This window comes from Diospyros lotus, chromosome 9, assembly GCF_014633365.1.
Source record: "Diospyros lotus cultivar Yz01 chromosome 9, ASM1463336v1, whole genome shotgun sequence".
Taxonomy (NCBI): Eukaryota; Viridiplantae; Streptophyta; class Magnoliopsida; order Ericales; family Ebenaceae; genus Diospyros; species Diospyros lotus.
In genome coordinates this window covers 15,200,613-15,217,267 of record NC_068346.1, presented here as the reverse complement: position 1 = coordinate 15,217,267, position 16,655 = coordinate 15,200,613, and the positions used below count along the sequence as shown (strand labels likewise).

The window sequence follows — 16,655 nt, the reverse complement described above, 5'->3', positions numbered from 1 at the left end:
AGATTTAATCTATTATTTGGTTATGCTATTGTTGCCTTAGTTTTGTTGCAGGGCATGTTACCTGGTTTTACGTTGAGGTCCTCTTATAAATAAATTTAGATGTTCCGTTACATAACACGTTACTCGATTCAACACCAAGGTTTTCTTATCAATGAAGTAAGATATTTTGTTACATGGGATGTTATTCGGTTCTACGTAGAGGTTCTCTTATCAATGAGATCAGATGTTATATCGTTCAGTTTTTAGGACGATATTCTCTTGTCAATAAAATCAGATGTTATATTTTTTGGAATTTCACACTAAGTTTCTCTTATTCATAAAGTTAGACGTTACTCGATTCTATGCTGAGGTTCTCTTATCAATAAAATCGGATGCTTAGAGGATTGGTTCTGTTACACTCCTAAGTCGTGCCTTGCCTAACCAGGCTCGACCAATTTGCTTACCTGTGCCCCAACCAATCCCAGAGGGTGAACCTTGGATCACCATGGTCTCTTAAGCTGTACCTTGGCCCATCTAGCTCGACTAGTCCAACCACCTACATCAGGGCCAGTCTCGGCAAGTAAACCTTGGGTCACTCTAGTATCTTAATTTGTGCCCAGCCAAGCCAGGCTCGGCTAGTCCACCTACTTGCCTCCGAGCTAGTCTCGGCGGGAAAACCTCGGGGCACCCTGGTCTCCTAAGCCGTGCCTTGCCCAACCAGGCTTGACCAGTTTGCCCACCTACACCCTGGCCAGTCTCAGCAAGCTGACCTCAGGTCATTTTGACCTCCACAAATCACTTTGAAGCAAACACTATCTCGACCTAATGATGGAAGTAAAAAGGAGGCAACAACGAATGTACTACTCACAATCAAATCGATATACGAAGTCGATTACAACTCAACACTTACACTAAATAATGCATAAAATTAAGGAAAGATAATTACATTTCCTAACTTAACCTTGGAAGAAAATAGAGAGGAATAAAGTAAAAGATTAACGAACAAACAAAGAAAAAGATCAAGGAAATATTCTTTATTGATTGAAGTCAAAATTACAAAAGAGTACCGACCTATACTCAAATCTATAAAAAGAAATAGAAAAGAAAAGTTAGGGTCCAGTAGGTCCGGGGGAAGGATCGGTTGCGGGCTCGACAATCACTCCAGAAGTGAACTCAAAGCTTGTCGCAAGCTCACCAGGCTAATCGGGGTCTTCCATAGGCCGATCCCCCTCGGCCCTCAATGCCTTTTCCGAAACTTCGGCCTGGCCAACTGGATCCACCAAAGGCAAATCCACAAGTTGACTGACAATGGTTTTAGCAGCATGGTTTTTTCCTTTTAACACCGCTAGTTCCTCCGAACTGCCTTCTTACTACTGATGGTACTTCTTGGAGCAATCGTTAGCCTAGACAACCATTTCATCTGCCTGTGCTGTCTGCTTCCGTAGCTTGTCCATCTTGGCGGTCACATCCATTCTCACTAATTCAATCGCCTCCTCGCGAGCTTGGCTAAGTTGCTTTAACTAGGACTAGAACTTCAGCTCTAGTGTCTGACAGACGTTGACGAGACGAAAGGATTACATCTTGAACCAGTAACAACACCCTATAACCCCAAGGTCCAGTTCCTTCTTTCAGTCAGACTTGAGGTAGAGGCACTCTTCAACAAAGGCCCCATGTAATATCCTAAGTTTAAATAAATAAATATGTCGTTATTACATGAAATATTGTATATTTTTTGACATGAAGAAAATCTAGGAAACAGTTTAAAGATCTCAAATATTTGAATCAATGGAAGGGAATACCCCAAAACATACATATCTAAAAGAAAAAAATATTATTGAAAAGTGTTTCGAGATAGGATTTTTTACCCCAAAAGAAATCAACTCGAAAACTATTTTCAGTACAACTATGAAGTAGTCTAAAAAATTGAATCATCGTAAGGGATTGCCAAAATGGTAACAAAACCCTGAAAGGCTATAGGAATAGCATAAGGAACTACCCTAAAATAGGATCGAGGAAAAACTAAGGGATTCATGACCAAACGTGATTTTGCATAAGTTTCAGGCTTAAGTGTAATTTTTGAATCTTGGTTGAAAAGTGAAAAAATGAAAGTCGGAGAATAAAATGTGAAAGAGGAAATTCTAAGGGTCATTGTGGAGTTTTCGGGAACTCAATGGGCTACATGAAAAGGCCTAAAAGAGACTTAGAAAAATTAAGGGGGACAAAGTGTAAAATTTCAAAGAACAGCCATGGCCACCATTAGCCACCACTGTTGCCACCGGCCAACCTCCAACAGTCGTCAGTGAGGGTTACCTCAAGGACCATCATAGACTCTAGGGCATGGGGAGTCGTTTGGGCAGGGTATGGATTGAGAAATGGCTAGGTATGGCCATGATTAGACAAAAGAAATTGTGGGTATGGTCGTGGGTTGCCGAAAATTTGGGGAAGGGGTTTCGTGGTAAATCATCGTGATTTGAGGTTGGGTAAAGTTGTATCAAGCATTTAAGGCTTGGATTAGACTAGGTATGACTTGTTTAGGCTCCAAAATAGGGTATTAATAGGGGTTTTGAGGCGGCCAATTTCATTAAAGATTAAATTTCAAAGTGCTCGTGCTAGAGAATGAATCGAGGGTTCTGGATAGAGGGCTTTTGTTCCTTGGGTTGAAAGGATCGATTCTAAAAAATTTCGTGTAGGTTTCGAGCTTGGCTAAAGTTTCGAGAAAAGCCACCAGAGTTGGACTGGTTTTAGGTGATTTGGGGCATCTCTAATTGTGTTTTCGGACACCCAAGGGCACCAAGGAGATCAACCTGAAGTAGGCTTCAAAGTAGTGCAAGAAAATCTGAGATCAAAGCATCACTGGCGACTGACAAGAGGTTGAAGATGACCGGCCCGTGAAGAACATGTGCTAGTCAATTCTTTAAGTGCGTGCATTAGCGCGTGGGTTGCGTGTCAGGTTAAATATTTTTGATTTTTTTTATTATTTTTAGAAAAATATTTTAGGATTTTTGATGAAGGAAAATTTGAGAAAATATTAGAGGAAATAATTATTTTGTAATTTTTTGAGAAGAAAATGGGGAAAAATTAGAAGAAATTATGGAAATTAGGGAAAAATTTAGGAAAATCAGAAATTTGGAGATTTGCACAATTTTTTAGATTAGCATGTTCTTCGCAAAATTCCGAAAAGCTAAATTAAGGTGAGTAATTTTACCGAACTGAAATTAGATTTCATGTAAATGGATATGACTTGAAAGTGGTGCAACCTTGTACTCGAATTTTATGTAAATAATTTTATCATGTTGTCATGCCTTAGTTATACTATATATCATGTAGATTGCATTTACATGTCATGATGATAAAATATACATATGCTCACGATGATATTGTTGATCGTGCATTGTATATGTTTGAGAATGTGGGCCGACACTACTGCTCTATCAAGAGTGCACCTATACACCTCAACATGGAAAGGAAGCCGTAAAAATAGAGAGTGGTATTAAGGTGCGATCGGCTCAAACGAAAGGAATTGGAACATTTTGCATATGACATCCATGCATGAAATGTGTTTATTGTACCCTCATTTAGATGATTCATCATCTAACTCGAGTTATGCCCTTGGAATATTCAAACGTTATAGATGAAGATGTAGCAGAAACAGATACAAAAGAGGCATGTGATGACACTTAGCTTGTGCATAATGTTTTATGACTATGAAATTTATGTATTTAAGTTTTTGCTACTTGGAATTTTGAACGTTTTGAAAGTTAATGATGTATGAACTGATTTATGGCAAATGTTAATGTTAGGTTCGATTCTTGCTTCCGCTAATGATGAAATACCTAGTCTAACGTATATGATGTATGATAATTTTCATGCTAGATAGGTAGATAAGAAATTTTAGGAGTTTGTATTATGATAAGTTTGTTTATTTAGCGAAAAAAAAAAATAAAGATCGAAATTTCCTAAGTTATAACATGCCTAAAAAAGTGGGGTGTTACACCCCGAGCTGGAACTCCTTGCTCCAAAGGCTCCTCAGATCGGGCTCGTTGTCGTCGCAACCCCACAAGCTCGGCCTCGACAAGGCTTGTCTATGTTAGACCAGGAGGTGCTATGGCACACACCAAGAGGGGGGTGAATTGGGTATTTTAAAAACTTGATAGAATTTGAAGTCCTTTTGATGGAAAATTCGATGCAAGTGAGGATTATTGAAATGCTTGAAATAATAAATGAAATAAAAGCACAAACAAGAGATGAACACTGTTGTTGTACTTTTTGTATATTAGTTTTGATGATGAAAAACATATTTTGTTTAATCCTTAACTCATGAGTCAAGATTGTGGTTTTTAACATAAATTAATTTCAATATCAAGTATTATTTTGTGAGAATGAAAATCAAATGAATTTCACTGGAAAGTTAGTACCTTATAAGGAGACATATATGAAAATATTTTTTTTTTAGAAAACTAATTCCTGGTAATTCAATAGCTAACATTCATTAGTGATAAAATGATTTTTAATGAATTTTTCAAGAAATAGAAAGTATATATCTTGGAGGTGGTAAAATCGCAAAATCATAAATTTGTACTAAAACCCAAATTCTACTTTCTTCTTCTTATGGATTTTGATTTTTTTGATATTTTTATTAAATCCAAATGGAGGGTACTTTTTTATTTACATTTATGTATTAAAGTAAATGGAAGGTAAAATATTAAAGTAATATATTGGATTGAATTTGCTCTTGCTTGGTCGACTAAAGCTATGGGATCTGTCGACTAACAATGTGTTTATTTGTGTCTTGGTCGACTAACTATAAGTATTGGTCGACTAACAATATATATGTTTTGGTCTTGGTCGACTAATCTTAAACCTTGGTCGACTAACAGTGCTTTTGATATGACTTGGTTGACTAACTCTTTGAGTCTGTCGACAGATGGGTATCCTTGGTCGACTAACTGCCATGCCTATTTTTGTCTTGGTCGACTAAGTGCCTTGTTGTTTTTATGACTTGGTCGACCAACCTATTTTCTCTGTCGACTAAGTTTGTTATTTTTGCTTGATTCTGTCGACTAACCATTTTCATCTGTCGACTAAGTTTCTTTCGCAGAAAGCACAACGGCTAGTTTTTTTTTAAATCCCAACGGTCACAAACGGCTAGTTTTCTCTTAAATCTTATGGGATGCCTATATATACAACTCATTGATAACCAAGAAGAGTCTAATGGATGTAAATGAAGTGAAGTGAGCTTAAGAATTATTTCATACTTCTCGATTTACATTTGTGCTTCAACTTTTTCTCTCAAAAGGTTTTGTACTAAATTTGTTTCATTTGATTCAAGCCTTGTATATTTATTGATAGTCATTATAACTAAGAAGATATACTCTTAGAAACTCTCTTTTGTATCTTTCTTGTGTTTCCTAGCTTGTATTGCTAAAGCGCTTGCTTGAAAGCAAGAGGTTGTATTTCCTAACTTGGTGCTAGAGGGCCTATCCGAAGTGATAAGGAGGTTTTAGTGGATTGTTTGCAAAATCCTTAGTGAGGAACTAAGGTAGTGGATTAGGCTTGGGTTAAGCCGAACCACTATAAATCCTTGTGTTCTTTTGTGCTTGTGTTCTTTGATCTATTCATCTCTCCAAGCATTTCATTATTCCTCACTTAGTTCACTTGTTTATCTTTGCAAACTTATATTTGTCATTTCATATGCTTTACGTTTTTAAATCACTAAAACCTTAATTTGTATCAAAAAGTTTTTCAAGTTTAATTAAGTTTTTAAATTATCCAATTCACCCCCCATCTTGGTGTGTGCCATAGCACTTCCATTTTAACAAACACAAGGATTTATAGTGGTTCGGCTTAACCCAAGCCTAATCCACTACCTTAACTCCTCACTAAGAATTTTTCAAACAATCCACTAAAACCCCCTACTTAAACCAAGTAGATCCTTTAGTCCGTGACTAGGAAACTTACAAAACCTCCCACACAAATGGGCCATCTAGCTACACAAGCTAGGAAGTATAAGAAATATAGAATATGAGAGAATCTAAGAGATGAATCTCTTAGTTACAATGTCTCTCAAGATTAAACAAAGCTTAAATGAATGTATACATATTTAGATCAAAGCCTTGAAGAGAGAAAAATAAAGCACAAATGATTTAAATACAAATGAGAATAACAGTAAGCTCAAATCAATTCATTCTTGTCTATTATCCTCCTCAAGTTCATCCATGACTTGTATAAATAGGCATCCCAAAAGCTTTGTCCGAAATGAGCTGTTTGTGACCATTGGAGTTTGAAAAACTAGACGTTATAGCTTTTTGCGAAATGAGATAGTCGACAGAAGACAATGAATAGTTGATAGATTCATAAGTAAAATAAGGCATAGTCGACAGAGAAGAAGGCATAATCGACTATTATCTAACAAAAACTCCTGATAGTCGACAGATATATTCACATAGTCGACAGATCCAAAAATACAAAGAAATTTTATAACATCATATACATACATAGTCGACAGAACAAAAATCATAGTTGATAGATTAGAATATAGTCGACAGAACATGCAAGTATAGTCGACTATCCTTGGGCATAGTCGATTATCCTCAGGCACATAGTTGACTATTCATAGGCATAGTCGGCAAAACATATACACACAGTCAACTATTTACTTAGAAAAACTGAACACTTAACTGATAACATGTAGAATAACACTGTGATTGATACAAAACATCACAACATATTTACATTTCTTTAGTTTAAGTAAATGTCCTCATTTTATTTAATTTATATTTTACCTTCAATTTACTTTAATACATAAATGTAAATAAGAAAGTACCCCCTATTTGGATTCAATAAAATATCCAAAAAATCAAAATCCATAACTATAAGAAAATAGAATTTTGGTTTTAGTATAAACTCGGGATTTTACAAATTTACCACCTCCAAAATACATACTTTCTATTTCTTGAAAAATTAATTAAAAATCATTTTAACACTAATGAATACTAACTATCAAAATACCGGGAGATGGTTTTCTAAAAAGAAAACATTTTTATATATGTCTCCTTATAAAGTGCTAACCTTCTAGACTTAGAAAAATATGACTTTAAAATCTCAATACTTGAAATTCATTTGATTTTTATTCTCATGAAGTAATACTTGATAATGAAATTGATTTATGTTGAAAACCACAACCTTCATTAATGACTTAGAGATTAAATAAAATATTATTTTTCATCATCAAAACTAAGTAGACAAAAGTAAAACAACAATCTAGAGCTTGAAGGTTGATCGATGGCCAAGCTTGAGGTCCTAGAGGGCTTAGATTCCTCCTCTTGAGTAGTCCTTGGTCTTTTCCACTATAAAAGGGCTTCCTCAACGTCATCCTGTTCTTCGGACCATTGAGAACTCCGCATTTTCGAAGAAACAGGTTGAGAAGATGAAGGAGGAGCCGACGTGGGACCTTTGGACATGGCAGGGGCTTTTGACACCCGAGCACTCTTCTCCAAAATAGGGGCTTTCTTGGTGACCTTGCGAGCCGACCCTGAGTTTGGCTCAACCTCCCTATACAACGCGCGTTGCTTTATTTCCTTGGCAATTATTTTGGGGGCCATCTGACCTGAAATAGAAAATAAATAGGGTAAGCAACAACAAATAAAGTAAGCTGCAAGAATTAGCCCGAAGGGGAAACCACAACAAAACTGACTTATATAGGTGGCCAGACCCTCTAGGTCATTCTCGTATTTGACGAGAGCCGAGCTCTCCAATACCGAGCAATCCAAAAGAAGATCCACCATCAGCTGGTCCTCCAAACTCAAACGCTAGTATTCCACCCCTGTGATGGAACTCGGCTCCTTGCTCTAGCGTAAGGGGAACTTGGAGGCTACTTGATCGTCTAAAAAAAAAGCGAGCACATCCTACTGAGAGGCTACTTTGAAGTAAATGGCCTTGAAATTCTTATATGAGCTATCAAAGGCCTTCAATAGCTTCTTTCTTGGCAGCTTATTCAAAGAGACCCAGTTACCCTTGCTGATGCCCTTTGATTGGAAGAAGGAAAAGAAGATTCTTGTGCTCACTCCCCGATTCAAAGGCTGTCACAAATGCCCAGCTATTTGGGTGCAGCTGGGTTGGGGTAACATTTAACATCACCAACAAGATGAAGACGTGTAAAGAACATATCGTACACAAAAATTGACCCTGAGTCCACGGCCATGAAGACCCACTCTTCTTCCCCACAAGGTCGATACTCAAATAAACCCTCTTCTTCTTCAGCCACTGATAAATGGATACACGACCTCAAAACAAAGACAATATTTGAGGATGTTGCGACTCGACACTAAAACCTTAGGGTTTTACTTTATCAATCACAGACTATCGATGGACTAAATAGGAAGCAATCATACACAGAGCTGAAAACAAAAATAAAACAAGAAAATTAAATGAAAGGAGGCACAAGAGTTTTATCGTGGTTCACCTCAAACCGAGGCTACGTCCACGTTGAGCTCGAGAGAGAAGAGCTCACTGCACTATGAGATGAATAACCAGATAACACCCTCATAAGCCCTCGCAAACAAAACCCTCAATACAAACAATGGTTCGAGGAAACAAAACTGCCAATCAATCACTTAATACAGATTAAAGGCAACCCTATCGAACCATAAAAACTATACAAGCATTTACAGAAAAGAAATCGAGAACAAACCAGAACGAAACCGTAGCCAAAAGGCGAGAGCCTTCAACCCCCAAGAGCAACCCGAACACTTTTCTGATTTTCTTCGCCTCTTTCGTATTTTCAGCCCCTTTCTTTTTTCTCTCTCTGGTTCACATCTCGAGGCATGAATAAAAGAAATGAAGAGCGGCTGAGATTGCGCCTCATAAAGTGTAGATGGATGGATTAGATCACATCGTGCAAGCATGATTATAATCCCAACAGAAAACGACAGAAGAGCAGGAGATGATCGGGTAAAGGCGAGAGGGCATAATCAGGCGCTAGTTGAAGGGAGCTGATGGTTGCCACGTGCAGCCATCCAGCGGCTGCCAAATGGCAGCACACGGTTGCCGCATGTGGCCTTCCAATTAGCTAAGAGTAACGACGCCGTTTGGAGCTTCACAGCCAACAGATGAGTTGTACACGAAAACGACCTTGCACACGTTCTCATTCACCTAGCTATAGTCACCATTTGCGCCCAAAAGCGGGTTTGAAGATAACCTAGCCATCGATGAAACACTTATAGTATCCCAGGAGAACCAGAGAAAATAAAGTCGTTAGAAGTCGTTCCCCTTTTTTCTACTTTGATCTATATTTCAACTACCCTGGTTGACACAACAAATCACTTCCCTACACCCAACCAGCAAAGCCCGATGACCAAGCGTCGGATTCCTCGCTAGGAGCTCTCTTTTGATGGTGATGGAATCGCTTTCTTCCCTAGATTCACTCCCTGGACTTGTCACAACACTCGATAAACCAGTATAAAATAATAAAAAGAAAATGGAAGATTGAAAAATAAAAAGAGTCGGTTGCGTGAAGTTACCTGTGTAAACAAGCGAGTCTGTAGAAGAAGGCAAAAGAAAGCTTGAAAGAAGGAAGAATGCGAGAACTCTTGGGAAACTAGGATTCAGAAATCGATCGCAAGCATAAAAGTGAGAGGCGAGAAAATGGCCTACAGGTGCTTTTATATAGATATCACACTATGCATCTAACAGCTAGAGATCAAACATCACCAAACACCTACAGAGATTATACCACCTGTCACACGCATTAAATGCCTTAGGTTAAAAAGTCAAAACAACTCCCTGTCCACCCATGACATCACATTTTCTGGAACGGGTGTCCTAGATTTCTAAATCATGTGTGTTACTTATCAAAACCTCGAAAAACACCCTTTGGAACTGCCTTACTCGACCTTAGCAAGCTTAGTCCTAGGTTAAGGCAAACTAGAATGTGACCACCATCTCAGTTATGTTCCTAGCTCAAATGCTCGCCCATGCTAACATCCAACCTGGAGGGCTCTGGACTGTACTAATCCATTGGGCCAGGGGCCCATAGCTTGGCACTAAGCCCGACCCCCAATCTAGATCTCAACCCAAGAAGCTCGGATAACCTTTCCATCTAGGTCGAGATCCTAGTGCCAATAAAAGATCCTATCAACTCTGAGCAACTCGCACACTAATCCTCATCAGCCCATAATCTTCATTGAATTCAAGATCCTCGAAGATAATCCCTATCACTGCCATGTATCTCGACCTTCTATCCTCCCACAACGGTCAGCGACACGCAAGGCACCATCGTCTCTATATAAACCAGCCTAATCACAAGCTAATGTATGTTCTTTCCAAGCCTTACCCATCCTCTGTTATCTTGAAATCTCATTGATTTGAGCGTCAGAGTGCTTGCAGGTGTTAGCTATCCTTACTGGATTGCGACATTTCACAGCCATTACAGCCAATCTTGCCAACCCCATTGGGTCAGAAAGAACACACATTATATGAGACCCCTTATATTCGAGGAAATACTTTTGAGGCAGTGTCACCACTAGAAGGAGAGAAGGAGAGGAAGTCATTTGTGGAGCTTGGCTCTAGGGTCGTAGGGGCTCACAAGCTGGGTCACTTGGCTGTAGAGCTGTAGGCGCTCACATGAACAGAGTTGTAAGAGAGCCCTCACTCAAGGCTTATGGGGCACGTGTGGTTGTCTGTGAGCAAAGCTATGAGGCTACCCCCGCTGCCGCATGATAGGGCATTGGGGTTGCCTGTGCAGCTGGGCCATGGGTCGACCTCCCCATGATTGCTTGGTCGGGCTACCTTCTCATAGCTACCTGGCCAAGTTGCGGGGGCTACCTCCTCGCGGTTGCTGTGGCTGGGTTGCGGGGGTGCCTTTCGTGATGACCTTTCACGATCTTCTCTGATGGCTTGTGAGCCATGTCGACCACTTGCTGTAGATCTCATGTGGCCTTCAATCCCTAGGTCATCCCAATTAAATTGAGTTGATTCATTTATTAATTTATTTTTTGATATTTTTTCTCATGGCACACCAAGTTATTTTAGATAATTTAAATAATTTGACTATTATTCTTTTACTCTAAAAAAATTAACATAAAATAAAAGAAAAAGTTATTATTATTTCTTTTACCCCTCGCTTACAAAGATTAGCTATGGGATGGAAAAAGGATGGGTGAACATGTCAAATGTACTTAGATGTGAAGTGGGTCCCACTCCATCTGAGGGTGCGACGGAAGGTGAGTGCTGAATAGTGAATACAAATACAGGGTTGTTGTCGCAGATGAATTTTTATGATTAGATGTTGCTTGCAAGGAGGGTTTTAATGGGGCGGCCGGCCGGCCATGTGATGTTGCACTTGCCTTTCTGTTGTTGCATTTAGTACTGTCATTGTCAAGGAAATGGCAATGGCAGGCGTCTCAGGTAAATAGGGCCCAACGGACAGCCAAGCCAGTGCTTGCTGCGGCTAGAGGGCCTCTTGCCTGCCTGCCTGCCTGCCTGCCTGCATTCTTCACCAACACAACTAATTTAACAATCGCCTAAACCGCTAACATAGAAGCAAGGAGTGAAGTAAATGAAACTAGCATTTTTGTCTATTTAAATTAAGCATATTCATCTAATTCTCAATCAATTTACCATCCAACTCACCAATTATTTTTAATCGAGATTTTATTGATAATTTCTTAGGGTATCGAAATTAGTTTAGTAATTGATTGACAATTAATTAACTCACGCAGCTCTCCCTCATGTCATCTAAAGCATGTCCGAACAATAATGGTTGCCAAATCTGAAACAAACATTATCTAAATGGGCTATTAGCATGAAAAAATTAAACATTTTTTGTACTTTTGTAATTTTATCAAAATATTTTAATTTTAGCAATACACACCCGATTTGATCAATTAATTATAATTTTAACCATAATCTAAATTTGATTCAAGAGACGTATGCGCTCGGTGACGTGACACACCATATGGCGTTTTAAAATATTTTAAGTGGACTCCACGTTAACACAGATAAAAAAAATAAAAAATAAAATGTTATATATATGTTATACACACAGAGAGAAGAAGCATACAGAGGATGGGGACTGTGATGGCGACGGCTACAACGGCGAACGACGATGGCAACGATCGATTTGGAAACTAGAGGCAGCGATTGATCTAAGCTTTCTCCTGCACACAACATCAACAACCGATTTGGAAGCTGGACCGACGACCAATTTGAGCTTCCTCCTACTCACAATCACCTCTCAGAGAGCGATCGATGACCCTTTGCTCTTGTCGGCTGATTATGTCCTTTACTAGTCGCCTCACCCTTGTCGTCGGTCACTTAAGTCGTCCCCATCAACGTCAACGATTGGCTATCAAGTTTCCAGATCAACCTCCATTGTCTCCTCCAACTTCTAGATTGGTTATTGCTTCCAACCCAGCGCTGCCGCCGGTCGTCGTCACCATACTCCTTCATCGTCTTCATCTTCGTCCTCCATCTATTTTCCTTCTCTCTCTCTCTATATATAACACATAAATAAATATATTATTTTATTTTAGCTTTTTCACATGTTAACGTGGAGTCCACTCAAAAACATTTTAAAATGTCAAGTGGTGTGCTATGCCAGTAGACACACACATCTCTCAAATTGAATTTGGGTCGTGACTAAAATTACAGCTAATCGATCAAATTGATCGTCTATATATTATCATAATTAAAATATTTAAATAAAATCACAAAAATACGAAAAATATTTTATTTTTTTATGCTATTATTAGCCCCATCTAAATTTATAATTATGAGGAGTATGTTAGAGAATTCCAGAAGAGAAAAAAAATAAAAAAAGCAGTGAATTGCCGTGCAAGGCTTTGATAGTGAGCCGTAACCTTATCTCTTGCCCCAAAAGTGAGAGGCTATAATCATGGAGTCTCAGCCTCATTCCCTCAATTGCTTGAGAATTCCTCTATGTTACTTAACGTGTTACCAACACCAATGTCCACCCAATTCCCCAAATTTTCTTCATATTTTCCGTCGAAAAAGTGAGCTTTTTAATGTAACTGTCCACCCATGCAGCCGTATTTTTGCCCTAAAAAACATGGAAGATGATTGAGTTTGGATTCTGACATCTGATTTTTTTTTTATCGTTCAAGCCACGCCATATAAATAAAGGCCATGCCCAAGAGAACTTCTTCAAGTACCCAATTGATCAAAAGGCGGCCTCAACATGGGGAGCCCTTCACGTTTCTTCCTATGTTTTCTCCCCCTGGCAGTGGTATTCTGCAGCGCCATAGAGCCGCCACGGCCGGCGGCGGCGCTTCCGCTCACCACCGATTCACGGTGGATCGTGGACGAAGCCGGGCGGCGGGTGAAGTTGGCATGCCTGAACTGGGTGTCACACCTTGAACCAGTGGTGGCTGAGGGGCTGAGCAAGCAGCCGGTGGATGAGATCTCAAAGAAAATTGCAGCCATGGGATTCAACTGTGTTAGGCTCACTTGGCCACTTTACTTGGCCACAAATGAGTCACTGGCCAACCTCACTGTGAGGCAGTCTCTTCAGGGACTTGGGCTGCTTGAATCCATTGCAGGCTTCCAAGCCCACAATCCCTCCATTGTTGATCTTCCCCTTATCAAAGCTTTCCAGGTATTCTTAATTTTCTCTGTGTTTGATTTTTCCCGGAAAAATTGGGATTTTTGATGCTTGAAAGCGACCTGAATGAATGAATGTTGAATCCAGCTTTACATAAGTTTGGTTGGTCAACAATAAAGGCCATCGAATAGAATTAGCTGCTGCTTCTGAATTATTTCAACTCTTTCACATCAATTTGGGATATGAATAGTGAAAATATCATAGAAACTTGGTGAAAATTCAAATCACTTGATCTTCAAACTTGGTCCATTTTAATGATAACAAGATGCACAATGATTATGAAATTGATATGATTCTAATGAATATGATAATGACACGGATAATTAATGAGAATTATCTAGATAAATTTAAAAATATCAATAAAAAACTTTTATTACGAAAAAAGAAAAAGGTTGTCTCCATATGAAGGTCACCTTCCCAGTGACTTGAATGACACAACCACATGGTATATATATCAATGTTGTCACTTTCTGCCAACCAAACCTTATCTTAAAAAAATTGACTGAATTGATTGAGGGTTTTAAGACTTTGAATTATAGAATGAATTATCAAACAAGGTTAAAAATAAAAATTTAAATTATATATAAATCAAACCAATCAATCAAATAATTAATTAGTTTTAAAAATATGCAGGCAGTGGTGTCCAGCCTGGGGGAAAACAAGGTGATGGTGATACTGGACAACCACATAAGCAAGCCAGGGTGGTGCTGCAGCAGCAATGATGGCAATGGCTTCTTTGGGGACATTTACTTCGACCCTGATGTCTGGCTCAAAGGGCTGGCCAAGATGGCCACCTTGTTTAAGGGCACCCCCTTTGTTGTTGGCATGAGTTTGAGGAATGAGCTGCGTGGCCCCAGGCAAAATGTGGACGACTGGTACAGGTGCATCTTTTATTTTTTTTATTCTTAAAGGAAAAATGATCCATCTTAATTAGTTTACATATATAATTTCTATATTAAAGTTGCCACAAGGATTATGTTAACATTTCTATATTTCATTATTTGAAAGTTCAATAGGGAGTTAGTTGATGGTTAAAGTATTACTCACTCTAATTAATTAAAGTACCCGTGTTAGGATAAAGTTAGTTGATGATGACGATGACTCTAATTAATTAAATTCATTTCCAGTATGATAAAAATGATTTTTTTATTGCAGCTAGTAGATGTAAATTCATTATAAGCAACAATTACAACTATTTTTGTTAATCTCAAATAACATGAACTTCTATGTATGTACATGTGTGTGTTTCATTTTAAATGCTTAATCCCTTTTTTACATGATACTAACCATATTCATATACGAAGTTTTAATTGACTTGAATATACGGTCAGTTATTTTTATTTCTGATCTTAAATATATATATGTATAGATACATGCAGAGAGGAGCTGAAGTAGTGCATGCAGCAAACCCGGATGTTCTAGTAATCATTTCCGGGCTGAGCTTTGACAAAGACTTCTCCTTCCTCTCGAGCCGCCCTCTGAACCTGAGCTTCACCAAGAAGCTAGTGTTCGAGCTGCACTGGTACGGGTTCACAGATGGGTCAGCTTGGAGGACCAGCAACCCCAACCAGGTCTGTGGGCTGGCGTTGGACAACATAAGGAGGAGTTCTGGATTTTTGTTGGACCAAGGGCACCCCTTGTTTGTGAGTGAGTTTGGGGTGGACCAGAGTGGCAGTAATGTAAATGACAACAGGTACTTGAGCTGCTTCATGGCCATGGCGGCTGAGCTGGACTTGGACTGGGCTCTGTGGACTCTGGTTGGGAGCTATTACTTGAGAGGAGGGGTACGGGGGTATGATGAGACTTATGGAATTTTCAGTTTGAACTGGGGCCAGCCCAGGAATTCAAGCTTCTTGAATAGGATCTCTGTGATGCAATCACCCTTTCAAGGTATGGGATACCGTTGGTGGGATTTATTTGGATTTAAAATCGACTCAACTAGCTGATTAACCTAATTAAAGTCAATCTGGATTGTATCTGAGTCACAGAACCATTCACATTAGTTGAAGCACTCACTAATGATTACTTCCCTTCCCGAATGATGACCCTATTCACTAATGGCTTGTTTTTGGTTTACTTATATGCGAATGCAGGGCCTGGCCTGGCACAAGCCAAGCCACACATAGTAATCTTTCATCCACTGACTGGCCTTTGCATCCAAAGGAGAACACTGTTTGAGCCACTGAAGCTCGGCCCCTGTTCAGGCTCCGAGGCCTGGAGCTACACGCCAGAGAAGACGCTGACAATAAAGGGCACCTATTTCTGCCTGCAGGCCGTCGGGCTCGGAAAGCCGGCGAAGCTAGGCGTGATTTGCACCGGCGCCTCGTCCCGGTGGCAGCCAATCTCCGACTCCAAAATGCACCTCTCGACAACCCTCGAAGACGGCACCGCCGTTTGCTTGGACATTGATCCCGGCAGCAATGTCGTCTTCACCAATGCCTGCAAATGCTTGGAGAGGGATAACATGTGCGATCCTGCGAGCCAGTGGTTTAAGTTTGTTAATACGACGTTGGGTACTCGTTCTGCAACACGATCAATCCGGTTTGGTTCGGTTTTGGAATTCCTTGGGAGGAAGATGCTTGGAGGCATACTGTAGTTTCAGCGTGACAAGGTGAAGGTGGAGCAACTGCAAGTGGGGGGTGGGTTTTAAGTGAAGGGTGGTTCACTAATTAGGAGGAATTCATGGGGATTCATACTGCAAAATTTATTTTATATTCACTATTCTAATATTGTTTATCAATATATATATATATACTCATTCTGCCAATATCTGCTTTCATTTCAATCTTTACGCTGTAATTTGATACCATTACAATTAGATGTTGGGTTATCTTAAAATATCAATCTTAGGCTCCAAATGATTCTTCTTTTGACCAAATAATATTAGTCAAATACATATTTTTACTTCTATAATTTCATATTTTTTTTCTTGTACCACCCAAACTTTTTGATTACACCCTAAACTATACATTTTTGAATTAATTACACACCTCAATTAGGACGTGCAAAATATGAGCACTGAAATACCTAAATTACCTCACACACGACCACCATCTCT

At 39.2% G+C, this 16,655-nt stretch overlaps 1 protein-coding gene across 1 annotated transcript; it reads left to right on the top strand.

Annotated features, from left to right (window-relative positions):
* The first annotated feature begins 12,888 nt into the window (after positions 1 to 12,888).
* Positions 12,889 to 16,435, top strand: LOC127809955 (glycosyl hydrolase 5 family protein-like). Its single transcript, XM_052349156.1, has 4 exons — positions 12,889 to 13,591; positions 14,231 to 14,478; positions 14,967 to 15,487; positions 15,691 to 16,435. Exons 1-4 carry the CDS (start codon positions 13,175 to 13,177, stop codon positions 16,191 to 16,193), a joined length of 1,689 nt encoding a protein of 562 aa, XP_052205116.1. The 5' UTR covers positions 12,889 to 13,174; the 3' UTR covers positions 16,194 to 16,435.
* The last annotated feature ends 220 nt before the right edge of the window (positions 16,436 to 16,655 follow it).

Bases quoted from the DNA above. Each gene is read 5' to 3' on its own strand.
- LOC127809955 (XM_052349156.1), top strand. From the start codon at position 13,175: ATGGGGAGCCCTTCACGTTTCTTCCTATGTTTTCTCCCCCTGGCAGTG. The intron at 14,479-14,966 runs GTGCATCTTTTA...ATATATGTATAG, and splicing joins AATGTGGACGACTGGTACAG to ATACATGCAGAGAGGAGCTG. The intron at 15,488-15,690 runs GTATGGGATACC...ATGCGAATGCAG, and splicing joins GATGCAATCACCCTTTCAAG to GGCCTGGCCTGGCACAAGCC.